Source organism: Typha latifolia, chromosome 2, assembly GCF_019914945.1.
Source record: "Typha latifolia isolate L0001 chromosome 2, TyphaL0001v2, whole genome shotgun sequence".
Lineage (NCBI taxonomy): Eukaryota > Viridiplantae > Streptophyta > Magnoliopsida > Poales > Typhaceae > Typha > Typha latifolia.
The window spans coordinates 2,708,191-2,728,850 of record NC_133087.1 but is presented as its reverse complement, the minus strand read 5'-3'; the positions used below and the strand labels follow the sequence as shown (position 1 = coordinate 2,728,850).

Here is a 20,660-nt window from a genome sequence, read left to right as displayed (position 1 = left end):
AATTTATGATGAGAAAAGATTTGGATGCTTAGTCAAAGATGATTCTATTCCGAAAATAAAAATTATATTGCCATTACTGTTTTCTTCTTATCTTCAGATGAACAGTTTAAACGTGAGTACGACGAGAACAAAGCCGCCTCATTTATCACCTCTGTTATAATTAACTACAAATAATTTAAATAAAACTGAAATAATATAATTATAGGCCTTTTTTTTTTTTGTTAAGCAGAGCAAAAGTAGTTAAATCAAAATGAAATAATAAGATTCTCGTCTTCGTCTTCCCCTTCCCAATCTGAAATACTATCACAAGTTAATCCTACGGGTCAAAACCGTCGTTCAAACAAGCATACATCATAGATTCATAATGACCCTACCAGCCGTCGGATGTCTTCCTAGTGTACCGCCACGTGGCGCTTGACCCGCCGCTTCCGACGTTCCCGTGCCACACGTCGAGAGCTATAAAGATTTCTCCCTTGAGAATCGCGGCGGAGGTGGGTAGCATGGGTTTCATTTCATCTTATTCGGTTGCTTTTATTCTCGTGCTTGTCTCTGCTTCCTCGCTCGTCTCTTACACAGCGTTAGGGTTCTGGGGAGGAGAGGAAGGAGAAGAGGGCGGGATCACCATGGCAACCTTGGGAGGGATAAGAGAGAAGGAGGGGAACAAGAACAGCGCGGAGATCGAGGAGCTCGCCCGCTTCGCCGTCGACGAACACAACAAGAAAGAGGCGAGTTCTCCTCTTTAATTTCATCTGTTCCTTTCTCTTTGTTCCCGATTCCTTTTTGGATTTAACTTCCCGCTTGCTTGGCGATCGCGTGGTTTGATCCAAAACAGTATTTTAGTCTTACTGCGAAAAATTCCTCCTTTTGATAATTCTTAGCACATTTGTGTTCAATTTTCTCAGTAAAACTAAAACGTTGGAGGGGAAAAATGAGGAATTTTTTAGAGAGGTCTTGATTAGGTGTGTTCGTTGTTCTTGCATAGAATTCCCTGCTGGAGTTCGCGCGGGTGGTGAAGGCAAAAGAGCAGGTTGTTGCAGGCACTCTGCATCACCTTACCTTGGAGGCAATCGACGCAGGGAAGAAGAAGCTCTATGAAGCAAAGGTTTGGGTCAAGCCATGGCTGAACTCCAAGGAGCTCCAAGAATTTACTCACGCTGGTGGCTCCACCTCTGAGAGAGGTACTGCTAAACCTATCTGATCATATTTGGCGAAGAATTTACTTCAGTATGCACATTTTATAGTGAAATAGGTAATTATAGATAGGTTTCTGCACAGTAAGTAGGTAATCTCCGCGCTGTACTAAGACTATCAGAAAACAAGCTATAAAATAATCTTTTCTAGGTGGACGACGAATTGTGGTATGGCAATCAGAATTTGGTGAGATGGTCTAAATTACAAATTTTAATTTTTATTCGTACCAATCTAACAGAATCAGGTAACTCCTGACTCTTACAACAGCTTTAAGTAGTTAATCACTTGATACATCACTGAAGGAACCAATTGAGCAGGTTGCTTCATGCTGATAATTTAATATCAAGACCAAGATCGATCATGGTCATTTATTTATTAGTAGTACTCATGTTTGAGGAATTGCATAAAAATTGAATTCATGGTCGTTTATGTTTTTGAGCATAGAGCTAACTAAGAAAGATCAAGGTCTGCTTTCATCGAGCTAGACAGTTTAGTAGGTCAAGTTTTGAGAGCTCAGCCACGACAATAACCTCATCCTAAGAGTAGGTCTCCAGCCCCCTTGTAGATGGGAAATTACTGAACCTGATTTATATTTGTCTTCATAGTCATAAGTCATAAATGCTGAACAATTTCTGAAATGTAAGCGACTACCGTAGTACCGTGTCATAGCTCCTCCAAAGGTTGAAAACATCATTCTAAGACCAGCTGGTAATTCACCAGTAAACAAAATGTGCCCACTCTCCCGCTCAAACATAGCATTCTAGCATAACGAAGAAAAAGATGTTGCAATTTTTCACTGCGCATCTCACTTTTGTGAGATGCAACTTCAGTTACAAGAGACCATACCATTTCGATTATCCATTTTTGAGGCTCGTCTTTGTACCGTTTTATTCTGGTTCCCATTCTCATAATGAGCTGGCCATATGCCAGATGGGCATGAATCTGGATTACACCTTGTTCCTGCTAATGATCCTGTGGTCCAAGATGCAGCGTATCATGCTGTCAAAATCATTCAGCAGAGATCCAACTCACTGGTTCCATATGAACTGCTGGAAGTCCTCCATGCAAAGGCAGAGGTTGGCCCCTCTCCTTTTTGTTCGGTTTATGTTTGTTTTTCGCTCAATCTTCGTGATGGGGAAGATTATGCACTCTTCTTGATCTATTTGAAATTGTTGGGCCATGACAGTTCTCTTACATCCTTTTAATTCTGACTTCCCAGGTGATTGAAGACTTTGCCAAGTTTCACATGCTTCTTAAAGTAAAAAGGGGAAGCAAGGAGGAGAGATTTAAAGTAGAAGTACACAAGAACCGTGAAGGGACTTTAAACCTGAACTACATGCAGCAGGAGCATTTGGGTTCCGGCAGACAATAAGTTAGAATTTGGACTAGATAGTAGGATGCAGTGTCTTTAACACTGGTCTCTTGATTCATATATCTAACATAGTAGAATCGAGGACCTTGTATGGTGATATTATAAAGCTGTGGTAGTAGTAAACTCTTCTCCTCATAATACATTGGCACATTTTATGTTTCGTACTTCTTGGTGTGATCTATAAATGCTGCTCATCTTAGTGGCGGCCTTTTTTCTCTTTGATTTCTTGGTCTATATTCAGTTTTGATCCTCAACGAGACGTATTTGGTTACGTTAAGAGAAATTCAAGCCATTCTTCCATTTGATTATACCAAGAGAAATTTATTAAAAGCACTATGCGTTTTTTTATATTAAAAGCACTTATCCTTCATCATGTATTTTACTTTCAATGTTTTAAGAACACTCTTTGATAACAGTCTTTGAGTTAATATGTACCTAACAACAGCGGATAAAACTAAATAATATTTATAATATACAAATAAAAACATTAAAAAATATTTATTGTTCTAAAAGTTCAGGGAAAAAAGGACATATTCTAAGTTTTTGTAATTTAAAATTTTAAGTCTATTGGTTTATTTTATATATATATATATATATATATTTTAGCGTTAGGATATTTTAAGGTATTAAATAGTAAAAATGCTTTAGAATTCATTTTTACTTTATTTTGATAGCTAAACCTTTTTTTGGTTGTTGTTGCAAATGCTTCATAAATACCAAAAATATTAAATAAAAGCTATAGAAAGGACGAATTAGAAGACTCCTCTTGAGTCCTTGGTCCTGACTACTGCCAGGAGTTATATTGGTCCCAAGAAACCAGACCAAGCACGAGGAACAACACGGTCCTTTCTCACAACTGTCTCCAGACGACGCCACGTGTAATTGTATATATACTCCCTCAGTCCTCTTCCCAGAATGGGAAGCGGAGACAACGACGCGATTAATTCCCCTAAAATCCTCTTCGGTTTTGGCGCCTCTTCTTTTTTCAATTTAAACCTTCCCAAACCAACCATACCATCCGCTCTCTCTTTCTCGCTGTAAAATAAACCCTGGATGAGATCGATCCCCGAGGTGTAGGGCTCTCAGATCTCTTCGATGTCTCGTCTCCCATTTCAGTCCCCGCCTTGCGCTGCGGTCACCACCTGCGGATCTTTGCTACAAGAATTGCAAGTTCGGTTTTTCCCCCTTTCTTTCTTTCTAGGGTTTTTGATGTTTTATTCTGTTTCTTTGAGAATTGTAAGGAATTCATTCGAGATTTTCAGTATCTCGTTTGGAAGTTTCTTTTTGGTAGCTGTAATATTTCTCTTTATCCCATTTTAGTTTCTTGATGGTTACTCCGTAATTCTGCGGCGTTTGTTGTAGTTAACTGTCGCCTGCTAAGATTACAGATCATACTACTTCCTGTACTTTAACTTGATTTGTCTTGATTTGTTTACATCTATGGTTTTTATGTTAATTTTTAATCAAGAAGGACTAAAGATTTGAAATTTGTAAAGTTATAGGCATAATTCATGTTTCTTGTTAGCATTTAAATGATTTGAAGACATCATTTACCTTTGTGCGATAATTTTCTCTTCATTAGGGAAGTATTAGCACAATGAATCATCAACAGTCATTGATTGCATGAGAGTGTTTGAGAGGCTCCATAATTCTGCATTTGGCTGTGTGCACGGATGGTAACTGCAAAGATGAAATCTTTGTGCCATTTGTTTGTATCTATGACCTCTTCCTCCTTTAATCTGATTTTTGTCACTTTGTTGGTTGGGGTTCCATGTACTTGTGTTGTGCGTATTGGGATTGGGACTGCTAATTTGGGACTCTATCTATTTAGTGTTACTATTTTGGCTCATTGTATGCTGATGGCGATCACAATAATGATGGTAAATTTTCAATGCAGGATTTATGGGATGAAATAGGGGAAACTGACCTTGAAAGAGATAAGATGATATTACAGCTTGAACAGGAATGTCTCAGTGTTTACCGACGGAAAGTTGACCAAGCCAGAAAACACAAAGCAGATTTGCATCAAATTTTAGCCGAGGGTGAAGCGGAAGTATCTAATTTCATCTCCACACTTGGAGAACGGGAGTCCTTTTTCCGGGTCGGTGAATTTCTTATTTGCTATCTGTCATGTCTGCTGTTGACTTCATGCATCTTTATCTTCTGTTATATTTATGTATATTTTGTTTTTTTTCTTCATTTCAGTTGGAAAAGCCAAAAGGCACACTTAAAGAACAAGTGGCTGCAATAAAACCTTTGCTGGTGGACCTGAGGCAAAAGAGAGAAGAAAGGATCAGAGACTTTATGGATGTTCAATTTCAAATTGTCCACATATGTGCAGAAATTGCAGGTACCATTGACCAGGAAAGTTCTGTTACTCAAGTGGATGAACGAGACTTAACTCTAAAGAGACTGGCAGAACTGAAGTCTCAACTTAATGAGCTGCAAAATGATAAGGTGCAATCCTTCATGATAAAACAAATGTTTTGGGTGACAATTCAGGCCTAATCTTATTATATGTTGTCCTTAAAATTTCAGAATATGCGGCTGCAGAAGGTTAATGCACTTATCAAATCTATACATGAATTATCCATTTTGATGTCAGTTGACTTCAATAAGACGCTGTCTGAAGTTCATCCCAGTTTTGCTGATATGGCAGACAGCCATTCAAAGAGTATTAGCAATGACACACTTGCTAGACTTGCAGGAATTGTTCATGCACTAAATCAAGAAAAAAATCAGAGGCTACAAAAGGTGTGTCTAGAAGTGCCATAACCTTGCATTTATTTTATAATAGAATGCCCTTTACTAATACTAAGAGTTAAGTCAGATTACTTACAGATCTTGGTCGTATGATAGGTACAATTCTTCATCATAACAAGGAACTGAAATGACACAGAGCTCTAAAAGTACTTATATATTTCAAGCAAATTAACCTAAATTTTCACCTGAATTGTCTTCTATACGTGTATTTGTGCATAATGGTTCCAAAATCCTTCATTATTAATTGTCACATCCTTGTGCCTTTTTGTCATTCTTCCACACTTCTACCATCTTGTGTCCGTAATATGGAAATCCAGCACATTGGATGTGAGTGATTTGAAAGAGTCTCTCCTCTAGGAATCCAATTTCATATTTTCTTGCTGGTTGCTGAGCTACCTAGTGCATGTGTGCTACACATTTTTATCTGTCATGCTTTTGAGAAGTTGTTGCTCTTACTAGTTATGGTTATTAGCCATTTGAGTGTAGTAATTGTTTACTTTTTGTTGGACAGAAGTGTTAATTGTTAAAAAACATTTCCCTCATCATCAAGTTATTATGTTCTTTGTAGCTTCAAGATCTTGGGAGTACACTTATTGAGTTATGGAACCTCATGGACACACCAGTTGATGAACAGAAAAGGTTTGACCATGTAACTTGCTTGATTTCAGCATTGACTGATACAGTGTTGGGCCAAGGAACCCTCGCGCTTAATGTCATCGAGCAGGTAAATGTTTTCTCTTTTTATTTTATCCAAAAGATCTAAGTATTTCAATATTGGATATATGTAGTGTTGTCCATCACCGTGACATTTATGGCCTTCTTTCTATTGATAGGTTGAGCTTGAAGTCGATAAATTGAATATTCTGAAAGCTAGCAAAATGAAAGAACTCATATTGAAGAAACAACGTGAACTTGAAGAGATTTATAGAAATGTTCATATGGATGTAGAGGGTGATTCAGAACAGAAGATGCTTATCAACCTTATTGATTCAGGTCATTCTCAATTCCCTTTTTACCAATACTGATATTTCCTGAGTTCGGGGATTGCAGTACTTAGAATGTAACATCACGGGTTTGTTTAAAGGGAGGTCTACAATATAGACTACAGTATTGAGCTATTTCTTGTTTCTCATCTTTTTCTCCAGCTTCTTTCTTTCTTCAATGCTGTATTTATGATATGATGTACTAATGAATTGATCAGTTTGTGTTTGCTTGCTTTAATGTACCCTGTCTTGCTCTCATGCAAATATATGTGCGCATTTTTCTTTATATGAGATAAACCATTTCTTTTTGTCTTCCGACATTTTTATGCCTCAATATATGCAGATGTACTAAATTCTTCAGATTATCATGTTAAATGTATTCTTATAAACCATTTCTTTTTTATCATCTGAATTTTTCTGCCTCAAGATATGCAGATCCACTAAATTCTGCAGAATATCATGTTAAATGTATTCTGCCTAATGGTGACTTCTGATACTGCCAAGCATTGGAACATTATCAGCTACTTCATTCTTTTTAATAAGGAACAACTAATGATTGAGTTTGTTATGCATACTATTGAGGCAATAGGATTCTTTTAAAGTTACTTTGGTCAAACCAAGATCCATAGGACTAGTTTCTTGATTGTTGCACTGTGATACCTGATTTCTTGTATTACTTTTTATTGCATATGTGAACATAAAAGGATCCTTTAATTGCTATATAACTTGGCATAAATGATTTTATATTTTATGATTTACTATGTTAGAAACAGAGTATTAATGCGAGACACACTGCTCAACTGTACCTAATTTCATGGAATTCCCTATTGTACTTTTCCTCTTTGGGCAGAACATTATCAAATTTATCATAGATTAGTGCCAAGTTCTTTTTCCTATATTTTTTTTTTGTAAGATGTAACTTGCAAGTTGCAATTACCACTTCAGCCGTAGGATGTTCTTTAAAACTTGTTGACTTTGTAAACAAAAGGACTTATTGTTCGAGTAGGAAGATTTCGGTGCCGAATCAGTACGGCAGGTTAAGTCCAGCAATTAACCTTTGGAATTTCTTACAGGTAGAGTAGACCTCTCTGAGCTGCTTGCAGGTATGGACGGTCAGATTTCAAAGGCTAAAGAACAAGCCCTTAGCAGAAAGGACATTCTGGAAAAGGTTGAGAAATGGACATTGGCATGTGAGGAGGAGAGCTGGCTTGACGATTATGAGAGGGTATTATTAGCATGTCACACATTTAGTTGATTAAAATATGACTTTTTATTTAATTGAGTATTTATATGTCAGTTTTATTGACCTAGATAAGATAGTGTCTAGGTAGAATGACATAATAATCTTAGAATGTTCAAAGAGTTCTCATTTTATAATTTGAATGTTCAAAGAGTTCTCATTTTCAAATTTGCTGTTAGGATGAATCTCTTTATATCTGTTCTTTTCTCAATACCTAGAATGTTCTATTTTGTGTAGGATCAAAATCGTTATAGTGCTGGCCGAGGAGTGCATAAGAATCTGAAGCGTGCTGAGAAAGCTCGGATATTAATCGGCAAATTACCATGTGAGTTTGTAATCTTTCATTTCTCTTATGTAGCCTAAGAAAATATATATGGCTCTTGGGTATTGCGATGGTAGAAGCTAGTAATTCTATTTATGCTGTTGGTGAAAACGTTCACAGTTTAGAAAAGTTCAATTATATTCTGGATATACTGTCTCTCCTGGTTTTTATTTTATTTATTGTCATTTTGTAGCTCTGGTAGAGAATTTGATTGCAAAAGTCAAAGCTTGGGAGAAAGACAAAGGAGTTCCATTTATGTATGACAAGGTCAAATTCACCTGGTGGAACTCTTCTAATTAATAATAAATGTCAATATATTAGATTGATTAAAAATCAAAGACATACTTCTTTCAGGTAAGGTTGTTCGAGACCTTGGAAGAATACACACTGCTCAGACAGCAGAAAGAAGAAGATAAGAAACGATCACGGGTGGGTCCCCACTTTCTTCTCTATTTTCTTTCTTTCTTACATTTGTTAACGACCCTCTGACAGTGATCATTTTAATATTTTTTGGGTTACTAGTATCCTGGTGTTATATCTGTCTTTCATCTTATCTATTTGTACTTGCACGGTTGTGTTGAGTCTTGCTGTGAACAGGTTTATCATGTGTCAGTGGAAAAGAAAATAAGTTTCTATTCTGAAATGGGTTGATAAAAGGTCTGGCACGTTCAATGTGGAGAAACATTATGGGCAGACTGTTTAGCAGTATAGCCTAATGGAAGCCTTTTTGGTCTGAATCTTCGTTCACGTAATAGCTAGGAGTAGTGGTTTGATGCTCTTCATTTTGTTTAGTTGACTTGTAAATGGTTATGAAATTATGAAAAAACACAAGTTTCTCGTTGTTATTACAGCTAACCAAATGTTGCATAGTTCACTGCCCAGCTAATATCAACGTTTTGCAGGAGCAGAAGAGACTGCAGGAGCAATTCGCTGCAGAACAGGAAGCACTTTTTGGAACAAAGCCTAGCCCAATGCGGCAGGTTCCAGTGAAGAAGCCACTGGGTCAGAGTTCTAATGTCAACATGGCTGCTGGAACTCCAACTGGTCGTCGTATCTCGACGCCATCATCAAGGCATGGCATCTCATCATCTAGCAAGGAAAAAAAGGATACTGCAAAGGTAAGTGCGGCGATACCCGTGAACTATGTCGCCCTTCCAAAGGATAGTTCAGCCATTTTTTCCCCTTGAAAATACTAAGCATAATCTTTGTGCTAACGATTGAAGACCATTTTTGAAAACGTTTATGCTGCTCTTTAAAAATTTTTGCTACTTTTACATTTTTGTGAACTTATACAGCAAAGGTGTGATGGCTTCAGGCTTTAGCCTGAACGAAACCATCAGTGGACGTACTTGACCTTCAACTTGTTCTTATGCCAGTGTTTGTCCAATCTCTTTTACATTATAACTTGTCCTTAAACCTCTAAAAAACGTCTTTATGTTTCGTCTTGAGAAAAAAAATAAAAAAGTAACGTTTTAGTCTGCTGAGGTTGTGCTATTTAATGTCCAATTATTTGCCGAAAGTGTTCGACTCTCTGTGGTAGTAAGCAATTGCAAGCTCTCTGTCTCTCACTCACTCACTCACTTACTCACTAAGCCAAAAGGGCAATTTAATGTCAGTATCAACTCATTAGTGTTGTCCAAGGCCAGGTTGGTGTCAGGGGACAGAGCCAGGATTGTTGAGTATGGTGTGTAATCCACCAAGTACTTGCTGCTATCCATCATACCTACAGAGCAGCAGATACGTCTCTGGCTTCTTCCTCGCCTCGACTGTTCTCCTCGTAGAGAGTTTGGTAATGATAATGATAATGACATTGATACGAGTATATGGTTAATGGTCCCTCAAGTGATAAAGTTGAGGCTTGGTGATGCACTGCAAACAAAGGTTAGGTGGTGACTAAGTGAGCACAAACGAGCATGAGGTGTGGATGTTTCTTCGATATAGGTGGTGGTGGTATTGATCATTGGAAATATAAAACCAATAATTCATCCAGCCGAATAATATAATCTATGTCTAGTGGTTGACATATCCAGTCCCTTTCTGGGCTAAATGATGGGTTAATTAATATCAGAGATTATTTCATTTTATTTTATTTTTATATAGAATGCAATAGAACAACAACAGGTTCTTGGAATTAGAATACGATACCATGGACCACAAGATTGTTTTCCATGGCAATCTAAATCCCTGTCCCCTCAACACTCCCCCTTGTCAATTTGTTGGGGGCTTATGTCACCAAAGAGACTCCTCTCCAAATGGAGCAAGGCGAGTTTGGTGCGTCTGCACTCTGCTCCCCCTTTATAATGTTCTTATTGCTAATCCTACAAGAATAGCAACCAAATGAATCTGAAAAGAAATCCTTGCATGAAACTCTTGGGATCTGATTCCAGAGTAAGCTTTCTTTATCTGAGATTTAGTTAATGTTCCCTATGTGAGGTTTTAGAATTAAAAAAAAACATATAAATATAAAAAAATATCTCATTTTAAATGTGAGGAAAAGTGTTTGAATATAAAATATAAAAATAATTTTAGAATAAGTGTTTGGAGTAGTTGATGAGTTAATACTTACATATAAATTGTGGATGATAAAGAATCCAGCAACATTAAATTATTTATAACTACTGAACTTGATAGAGACTTATTATGTTTTGTGTATCACGATGACATTAAATTATTTGTAACTACTGAACTTGATAGAGACTTCTTATGTTTTGTGTAACATGATCTGCTTAATGGCCTACATAAGTTTCCTTCTTTTAAATCTCAGTTTAGATTAACAACTTGCAGAAGCCAACTAATCTTACAAAGAGTGTGTTACACTTCACTAGCAGCAGAATCCAAGGAGAATGCTTGAGAATTTAAGATGATGCTATTAATGTATTAGCATGCATCCAATAACATGCTCGGACTGACCTACATGAGATTAGCCATATTGAATCCCGATCCTTATGCAAGTGCTTAATATGATTATTAACTAATTTTGACGTGCGGAAAATTGTAGCTGCTTTAAATATATTAGTTTGGACAAAATAGATCGATTCTATCCATTTAATTGATAGAATAATACATCACCAAATATAACCAAACGGTGCAACTATCATAATTCAATTTTCTCAGATACTCTACATCCCTCGGACAACTTGAACAGCTAATAAGAATACTAACATGTAATCCACTGGGGATTGGAACCTACCAAACGGTATCAACTACCACATCAATCAACTCCCATGGTTGGAATTTAGAATGCCAAGCAGAGAATTTGGTATCTAGAAGAAGGTCTAATGCTCTTCCCATGAGAGTTTGACAAGTTGCCCACTTTAAGTTTGTTGGAAATGGAATCTCAAAGTCGAATTAGATCATTAAAAACGGGCGTCGGCTTAGGCTTACATGAATCTCTCTTTAAGAGTGCAAGTTCCTAAGGGTGGCCACTTTGGCTTCTTTATTCGGTATCCAGTGAGAAAGATTTAAGTATTCCATTCCACCATTGTTTTATTCTTGTAGCAAAATTTAACTGGAATTAATACTTACATGAATGGCCACTTCTTCTCAATATCTTTCACTTTGGTTTCACTAAGGCAGTAACTTGTGAATAGAAATGGAAACTAAGTGATTCAAACAAAGTTTCATAATTAATTATCCTTTTGTCCAGTTGAGAGAATTAGTAGATGTTTGCTTGCTTGAGAATTAGCACTAAATGAATAGGATAACGAATGAGAGGTCATAAAACTCTCAAGTTGCATTCCTTTTTAACTTCCAAATTACATCCTACTAGAGTACTAGAAAGCCCTTCACCTCAACATCAATAGTAGAAAAGAAAGAGAAAAAAAAGAGTAGAGATAAGAGTGAAAAAAGAGAAGGTGAAAAGGTGAAGAGTGAAAAAAAAAGGAAAGAAAAAGGAGCCCCCTTCTCCTCAGCCCCTGTACCCACACAGACTTCCTCCCTTACTCTGTTTTCTATCTCCCTCTCTTCTCACTTCCAAGCACTAGAAAACCAATGCAGTCTTTAAGGCTCCTCCTTGGCCTTCATGTGAATCTCTGGGGCAGCGATAGTAACTCCTACAACTTGGTCTGAGGAGGAGATCATCTTGTTGTTTGCTCTGGCCTTCTCCACTTCCACTATGTCCATGATCTTCACGTTTCCTTCTATGGTCTTGATGGCTAATGGCAACTCCAAGGCTCCACTCTCCTTCTCCTTGTTCTCCTTGTACTTCCCCCAGAGAACAGAGTAAAGGCCTGCTACAATGAGGACGGCCCCAAGTACACTGCATATCCAAGCAAGAATTTGATGGAAAACTTGTCAGCTAACATGCTTATTTCTTTCTTTCTTTCTTTCAAGATGAATATTTTGTTATGGAAGTCTTATTCTTACCCTCCCAAGTATATATTCTCAGCAAGGATGAAGGAGCCCATGATGGCCACTATGATCATCATCAGCGGGCTGAAAGCAGAGGCAAAGACTGGTCCTCTGCTTTGTATTACCAGCCCTTGTACATAGTAGGCAATGCTAGATGTCACAATTCCCTGTTCATCCAGACATAACCAGAACCTTGTCAGTAGCTAGCTATACATATATAAAAAGAGAGAGATGAGAGAGAGAGAGAGAGAGACTAACAGCATAAGCAGCAGCAAGAAGGTTCATGTCAAATCCTATGCTCCACACTGAGGGCTTATGCTCCATGACAAAGGTGACAACGATAGCTTGCAGGGTGCCAACAAAGCAAATCAATGAAGTGAGAGAAAGAGGAGCATCATACTTCTTCAGAGTTGCAGCCTATAAAACCAAGATAAAACACACTCAGTTAATTCAAACTCCATCCTCACTAGCTGCCACTAGTACAACACCAAACTTGGTCTACACTTTTTCACCTGGAGGATGAAGAGAGAAGCCCAAGCCAGAGTTGCTATGATGAGGCAGATGGAGCCCTTGAACCAGTCCTTGTCGGTCGTTTGCGGCACAACCGGAGCGCCGGCTTGGTGAGGATGCATGTGCTTGGTCCAGACCATCTCAAGTATTGGCCCCTTGTAAAGGGTCATCAACATAGCACCAGCCACTGTAACCAGAGTGCCCACCAACTTGGCTTGGCATCTCAACTTCTTCAGATGAAGCTTCTCCATCCTGAAGAGCACTGCCATTACAAAGGTCATAGCCGGCAACATGTTGCTCATCGCACAAGAAAAGGTCGGGGACGTGAACTTTAAGCCGGCGTAGTAGAAGTTCTGATCGATCACCGGTCTACAATATTTTAAGAGAGGAGAATTATAATAAATACCATCTCATTCCACGGAGAGATTGATTTATTGATTCCAAGGACTAACAAACTAACCCGAGAAGAGCAAGTACAAAGATCTGGACAAAGACCCAAAATGTCATCTTAGGCCTCACTTTCCTGTTATATATATATCGCCATTAGCATCAACGTACTTAGAAGTTAGAAGGCTTCATTGCATGCTATACAAATATAGTCTGATTTGCTATACCTCTCGAGGATTAGGGCGAAGGGGGCGATGGAGAGGGTCGCAAAGGCGTGGCGGTAGACGACGAGGACGTAGTGGCTCATGCCATGGTTGAGTGAGACCTTGGTGATTATATTCATGCCGGCATAACCGAATTGGAGAGAGATCATGGCTATGTATGGCTTGCACCTCTGTAGGAATTTGTTACCACTTCCGTGGGTCTCCATGGCCATCTTTTTACTACAAAAATAAAACGAGGACTTGGAGCTCGGAGAGAGGGGAGGAAGAACTCAAGAGGCTTGCCTGGTTGTGTTCTCTCCTAAGAAGGGGGGAAGGCCTTGGGCGCCAATTTATAACCGAAGCCAACGACTCCCACGAGGGCTTGTTGGGGAAGTAAATTAGTAAGTGTAAGCGTGTGAATGCTTTCTCGGCAATGTCAACCCACACCACACCTGGAATGGCGACATATTACACTGCACGGTGGTGTTTCTTTTTGCATTTACAACCTTATAAATAAATAGCTTTACATGGGGGGGGTAGATGCAAAAAGACTCCAAGCATTATCCGAGTCTGGAGGGAAGTGGGTCCCGCGCCTTTGGGGTAGTGAGTTGCCTCCGCGTGGCGGCAAATTGGAGTGGCGATGTGATAGGCAGCCATCCAAGGGTGCGTATTGTGCGAGCTGATGACACACCCCTCCCCGCCTCGGTGGGCCTCACCGAGGCACACTGTAGTGCGCGCCTCACACGTGTGGGGGCCGTCATCACCGGCCGTCCGTTGGCATCGGCATCTCGTGATGCGTATTTTTTCCCGGATCATCACGGGGTAGGGAAACCAGGCGTACTCGTTACACGTGGCGGAATAGTGGGCTCGTAGTGACCTGTGGCTTCACTACCAAAAGGCCTCCCTTAATTACCATCTCAGATATGTATTAAGGTTAATTATTCCGTTTGTCGTAGATCTTATTTTGCAAATTAACCCTTCCTTATCCAGGAATACCAATTAGATACTGCATTTTATCTCTCTCTCTCTCTCTCTCTCTTGAAGTTATTTTTATAGAGCATTGGATTTTTATGAATAAGTACATTTATACTCTATAAATTATTGTTTATATTGTAGAACCTTCTAAAATTGTCCTCTTTGGTTAGTTGTCTATACCATAAATTAAGACAATGCTTTCAGAAATTATATTTAAGAAGCATTCTTGTCCATGCCTACAACCTCATATACTGCACCATTTAGACTTATTTTTAAAGGTTGACAAAGGAGAATCTCCAAGATAAACATTACTCCCAGGAAATGCATTTGTTCTTATCCCCATCCGAGCTGCTTATTATCTTTGAATCTTTGTTGCATGAGACTGGAATAATAGCAACTCCGATAGCATCAAATGTTGGTGAACAACTTTCGCCAAGTGGTTTACTATAAGCAGCAACGAGATACTAAATACCAATTTGGATAGAGATTTGGGGTCAATTCGGCAACTTATTCTCCCATTTCAAAGAGCAAATTGCCGGATTCTTAATGCGAACATTTTCCAGGAACGAGGCTGCAAAGGGTTTAGTATTGGGCACAAAAGCTCATGGTCTGATGTCATTAGATACTTAATTAATTCCTGCATTAAAGCCCTCGAGAGAATATTAATTAGGACCATTGCACACTAATCCTTCGGGGTTACAAACTTAATTCGTTTGGCATGTGTATGTCTTTTTCGTGGAACAAAGTGAGAGAAGAATAAAGGAGATTAGTGGATTCCTACGTGAAAATAGTTTTAGGAATTAGGGTTTTAGAGAATCAAGTCCGTTGGGGCTGCGGTATCCAGACCTTGCCGGATCGATTCCCTCGGATAATATCTTGGTGGTGGAAACTAAGGTCAATCTCCTGATGGAGAGTTTATGCATTAAAAAAACATCAAGCTAGATTATTATTATTATTATTATTATTATTATTATTATTATTATTATTATTATTATTATTAGTTTGACATAAAAAATTGATGTCAACTTAGATTAAGACAATCCGGCTAACCGAGACGATCAAAGTGTCGAAAAGGAGTAGATTACAAAAGTTATAGGGGAGCTCCTCAATAGGCCGCAACATGCAAGCACGGCAAATCTTTTATTCGATTTCCTTCACTATAAATATGGGCGAACATAATACCTTCAAAACCCTCCAAAATATTAAAATATTTTAAAACTATCCCATTGACATTCAATGACTTTTTGTGTCTCTTTGCAAAAGATTTGGGTTAGAACCTCAAAGTCCTAACTCCATCACTACCTTTCAACAATCATAAGAGAGAGCAGTGCGCAATCTTAACTCCACTTCTTAGTCATCAAAATATATCCTTTAGGTATTAATTCCCAAGCAATGCCCACCCTTGCTTCATTCTTCGATCTCAAAATTGCATGGGCGCCCCCTGATATCCTTCCACCGACTAAGCCCCATTAGTGTTCATCTTGGTCTAGCTTGCCTCTGGCCACCGCGACTTGATCTAAAGAGAAGTTTGTTGAGGTAGCCTCATATTATCTACCCTACTATACTTCTTAACAAACCATAATGCTAGACATACCACCAGTTGTGGTTGTGCAGCCATCCCACCAAAAGCAACACTATTCCGTTGCTTCTAGATGCCCCATAATGTTGAAGCAATCACTCTCTTGGTCTCCAAATCTAACCGCCTATTCTAATGTTAGTTCACGCCCAATCAGGTTCAACTAACCTTTTCAACTAAATTTATGGAATGGTAGGCTAACATCAACCTGTGCCGACACTTCTCTACTATACCGACAACAAACACAAAGTGATCTAAACAGCCCATGAAGGCTACAACGATCGTCTACTCCAAGATTAAGATTGCCGAGACATGCCATCATCCGAATATGGTTGATTCCATACCACCTTCTAGTAGAACATACGCACCTAGGGAGCCGCCTTAATGCATCCATAGATTTTTTTTTCCTTTACCCAATTATCTTGAGCCTGCAAGAAAGAGAGAGAATTAAGCATGAAAAAAAGAGGTATATATATCGATCAAAAGAGGGGTATCTATATTTTATGGCATCCGTGCTTTAATCCACATGCAGTTGTTTGATTTGACAATTAATTTCATGCATCTTCTTATTCCAATATTTTTAGTCCAAGGATGTTGGACATTGCAAGTTGCTCTGACCTGACTCCATTAAATGGCGAAGAAATGGGAAGGATGAGGTTCCTTATTTGGGACTAAACATTATATATGCACAAAAAAAAACGAGGATAAATTCTTTTTACACTATTCCTCTCTCTCTCTCTCCCCCCGAGATTCTCTGTGTGAAATGAGCAGATAATTCCTACATCTGGGTCGGCAGACGATCTCTGGGTAAAACAAGAATTGGAAAACGACAAAGTAAGAATATGTATATATTTTTTAATTGTAATAATTTGGTTATGGAAAGTAGCAAGGAATCCACTTCCGCCCTTTTGTCTAACCCCAAACACTTCCAAAGTGGAATCTCTTCATATCAAAAATGTCTCCAGCTATGTACACACGGGGGGAGTTGGAACAAGAGCCCCAACCAAATCATGACACATAACCCCTTCCACTCCCTCCCTTTATTGGGCCCCATGGGAAGCCCACTAGCCCATTCTCCCTCTCCCAAAAATCCCATCCCTTCTCATCCTGTAGGACACTCAACCCTACAAGTGAGTCATTACCACCCACACACACACACACACACTCAAAAACCCTACTCCAATCTTCTCCTCCTTGCTGCAATGGCCTAAATGGCATTACCATCCTCCATAACACCATCATCGCCCTCGCGAAAACCCTACCGATAGATTCGACGACAACCGGATATACGCCGGCCATGCAGAAAGCTACGCTGTCGGGTTGACATCACCATGGAAGAAGAAAAAAGATTCGAATATTTATGGGTGCTTTGTTCCACAAGTGAAAGTAAAAAAAGAAAAGGCTCATAATGATTTATAGATATATTCGTTTTTTATACGTATAAATATATTTCCAAGAGGTTTGGATAATGGAAGAGCTCCAATTCGAAGACCCAAAAGGTAGACAGCAAGTAGGGTGGTGGAGCTCCAGTGACATGCTCCTATGTGTTCGACCTAATGTTTGCCAGCCACAAAGGAGTCGTCCTCGCTCCTCACTCCTCACTCCTCACTCATCTGGCCATGATGCTTCTCCATTACCAGCTTTGCTCAGATTGAGCTGAGTTCAATCACTTAATTCAAGATGCTGCATGAATATTAATTTTGCGACTTTTTTTTTTGTTTGTTTTTTGTTAAGGAAATATCGAGTGACTACTATCTTACTCGATTACAACTTGTTGTTAATTTTTATTATTAGAGTTTTAATGAAAGCTGATAATATCATTTTACTGTTGTTTTCAACTTAACTGGAATGATTTTTTTCATCTCATAAAGTTCAAAACAAAGTACCCTATTATTCATGCCCAACCATATAGACTAATTAAGCCTTTCTAATTCAATATGGCACTAGGTACGATCAAACCAATAGCCTAATTAATGACTAGTTATATATTATAACAACTTATAAAGAAACTTATGAGTGTTTCCATATTCCAATTATAGTGGCAATGAGACATCGTTAAGTTTTCAATTCTTTAAAACTAGATACTGATAAATTTTTACGATTATGATAAGAATTGCGCACGCTTAGCTAGAGATGATCATTCGCACGACACGTTACCGAGCTCTCTTACGCAACTTGAGCTTTAACTAATGGTGTATCTTTTAGGTTGTCTTCTTCTTTCTTCTTTTCCCTTTCCATGGCAACATAATATAGTATCAGTCTCATCCCTTCTCCCACAAATGCACGCTTTTGCAGACTAAAGAACCCCCACATTTGATCCATTTCGCTAACATTATTATGATCATGGAGCTGCATGACCACTTGTCCTCCCAAAAATCCAGAGAGGAGCCTTAAAGGATTCACTTTAATTTTGATGCACTTTGGGATGTCCTTTGAGCTAGACAAAATATATCAGTGCCTTTGATGGCTTTCCCCTCATGCTAAAGGATGTCTCTACATCTCCCTTGTAATATATATATATATATATATATATATATATATATATATATATATATCGCCATTGCCATCGCTAGCTAGCTAGCTGCTCACAATTGCTCACCCAAAGATTCAAACTACTTTGGTCAAAGATTCATCTCTCACAATACCAAAAGTGTGGATCTTTATGTTCAATCAATAGGCCACTCAACTGAGCTTTTGCTCCTCCTTTTACTTCCTCTTGCTTCATGGAGGAGGAAAATGAAATCTCCTTCTTTAATTAATTAAATCCTAAGCTTGGCCTCCATTGGGTCTCCATTAAGTGCACATAATTTTATTAACCCACATGCCATTTTTCTAATCTTAACTACTCTAATCATGCACCACTTTTTATCTTTTGTGAATGCCAAAAGGAAAACCCTAGCCTTTTCAAGACTGCTCTCTTTCCATTTGCAAGATTTTAACCTGTGTACGTACGTTGCCTATTAATTTCATATGTAAATAGGTTTGATCAATTCCAATGGTCCAAGTTTGCACAGTTGAAATCAGTCCAAACAACAATGGTATTAAAAAGAAGGGTGTTGGTTGATCAAAAGGCTCAATTTGCTTTCATTTAGTGCCTTGTTTCTGGACCTCAAAGTAATGCTTGTATAGGACACTTGAAACTCTACAACAAAACACATCGCACAATATATATTTTTGTATCATTAAACTCGATCGTGCACTAAAAGTACTTTATTAAAGGAAGAGAAGAAATGTCCAAAACTTTCCATGAATGCTGAATGCTTACTTCATATTTAAAGTGATTGAATCAAACATTAATTAATCTTAAGTTTTATGTGGCGCTTCTTTGGAGCAATTAATGGGATTTGATTATAATACGACACGAAGACGTTTTGATAATGATATAGAAAGAAGAAAAAAAAGTAGTAGTTACTAAATAATTTCTCTCTTCAAAAGCTTTTGGGGATGATCAAGCATAGCAGCATCATAAAAGAAGCATATGACACGCATGGTCTACCTAGCTAGGATGCATGCATAATATTAGCACGTAACATATATATATAAGTAGGAGAAACCATCCTATCAGGATTCGAATATTTTGACCATCTAGAAACTCTATTGTAAATAAAAGAGGGACGTTAGATATCTCATCATCGAATACTAGAAAAACTACCTATAATTTTATCTGGAATCTAGCCTAATAATAATAAGAAGAAGAAGAAGAAGAAGAAGAAGAAGAAGAAGAAGTGTGGAATCTGAGTTATTTGCACCAAAAAAAAAATCTTATATTTTAGTAATAATAAAAATTAGACTCTTGAAACTGAGTGTCTCATTTTTTTACACTAGATACACCTTTCTATAATTAATACAAATGCATATACTTTACATAAAAGATGTACAAACCTATTGTTTCAATTTTGAAAATTGAAGAGATTTTTATGCAAATGCCAGTGAAATCTTAAACACTTAACACTACTGTGATATAGATCAAATTGTAACTGTTTGTCAATCATTCACAAAGATATAAAATTACCCCCACAAATATACAGTTTGATTTGATGATAGCAGAAACAATTTTGTGTTTTAACGATTTACTTTTAAAAAAATATGTCAACAGTTATAAGAATAGCTTGGTCACTTGTACCATTAATTTTGAATTAAAAATCTAACGATTAATTTGATCTTGATTACAAGAGAATATAATACTTAAATTTGAAGTACAGGAGTGTAACTCAGAATCAGACTATAACTTGCCCTAAAAGAAACACCAAATTTGACTTGCAACATATCACCAGAACGAATCATATTTCCTGAAAAACGCCTGATGAGAATATCTTTTTATACCATCTCTATTAAAATTCCATACTGATCTCGTTTGCCTAATAATTTGATTCCTTTAGATTAACTTTTCAACAGAAACTTATACCTGACACGATATAAAATACTGCAAGATTAAGGAACATTCTTTTGTTTGCATACTAAGAATTGACACTATCTAGTGGAGTACACATATATAGAAGCCCTCTCCTTTGCATTAGGGGGCAAACAAATGGTATTTAGATAAACATGAAGCCTTAGTAGTGGTGAATGAATAGCCTAATGAGACATTAATTATCTTGCAAAAGCTACATGGCAAAGCAAACAGCTTTAAAAGCCCTCAGTGCATTTATAAAATATATAATGAAGCTAAGACTTGTCGTGCATAAGTATGGCATTTACATGTAGTCCATAGTGCACAACATCTATTATTTTAGTACCAAATATTCTGATCATGATATGTAACTGCAAGGATTCCATGCAATCTAATTG

The 20,660-nt window shown here is 37.9% G+C and overlaps 3 protein-coding genes across 4 annotated transcripts; 2 read left to right on the top strand and 1 right to left on the bottom strand.

Annotated features, from left to right (window-relative positions):
• Positions 1-328: 328 nt before the first annotated feature.
• LOC140782791 (cysteine proteinase inhibitor 12-like) lies at positions 329-2,727 on the top strand. Its single transcript, XM_073129568.1, has 4 exons — positions 329-725; positions 983-1,178; positions 2,122-2,267; positions 2,411-2,727. Exons 1-4 carry the CDS (start codon positions 501-503, stop codon positions 2,561-2,563), a joined length of 720 nt encoding a protein of 239 aa, XP_072985669.1. The 5' UTR covers positions 329-500; the 3' UTR covers positions 2,564-2,727.
• A 604-nt stretch (positions 2,728-3,331) lies between these two features.
• On the top strand, positions 3,332-9,231 carry LOC140782070 (65-kDa microtubule-associated protein 5-like). 2 transcript variants are annotated; one of them, XM_073128431.1, is made up of 11 exons: positions 3,332-3,733; positions 4,461-4,664; positions 4,769-5,020; positions 5,102-5,317; positions 5,895-6,050; positions 6,160-6,319; positions 7,383-7,534; positions 7,787-7,874; positions 8,065-8,138; positions 8,226-8,300; positions 8,774-9,231. In XM_073128431.1, exons 1-11 carry the CDS (start codon positions 3,659-3,661, stop codon positions 9,056-9,058), a joined length of 1,737 nt encoding a protein of 578 aa, XP_072984532.1. In that variant the 5' UTR covers positions 3,332-3,658; the 3' UTR covers positions 9,059-9,231. The 2 variants fall into 2 exon arrangements, with proteins under 2 accessions (XP_072984532.1, XP_072984533.1); XM_073128432.1 differs by having other exon boundaries at positions 3,393-3,733; positions 8,780-9,231.
• Positions 9,232-11,567: 2,336 nt separating this feature from the next.
• On the bottom strand, positions 11,568-13,695 carry LOC140781354 (WAT1-related protein At5g07050-like). Its single transcript, XM_073127295.1, has 6 exons — positions 13,346-13,695; positions 13,192-13,254; positions 12,734-13,100; positions 12,480-12,638; positions 12,237-12,388; positions 11,568-12,129 (listed from the first exon to the last, which is right to left on the bottom strand). Exons 1-6 carry the CDS (start codon positions 13,552-13,554, stop codon positions 11,871-11,873), a joined length of 1,209 nt encoding a protein of 402 aa, XP_072983396.1. The 5' UTR covers positions 13,555-13,695; the 3' UTR covers positions 11,568-11,870.
• Positions 13,696-20,660: the final 6,965 nt, after the last annotated feature.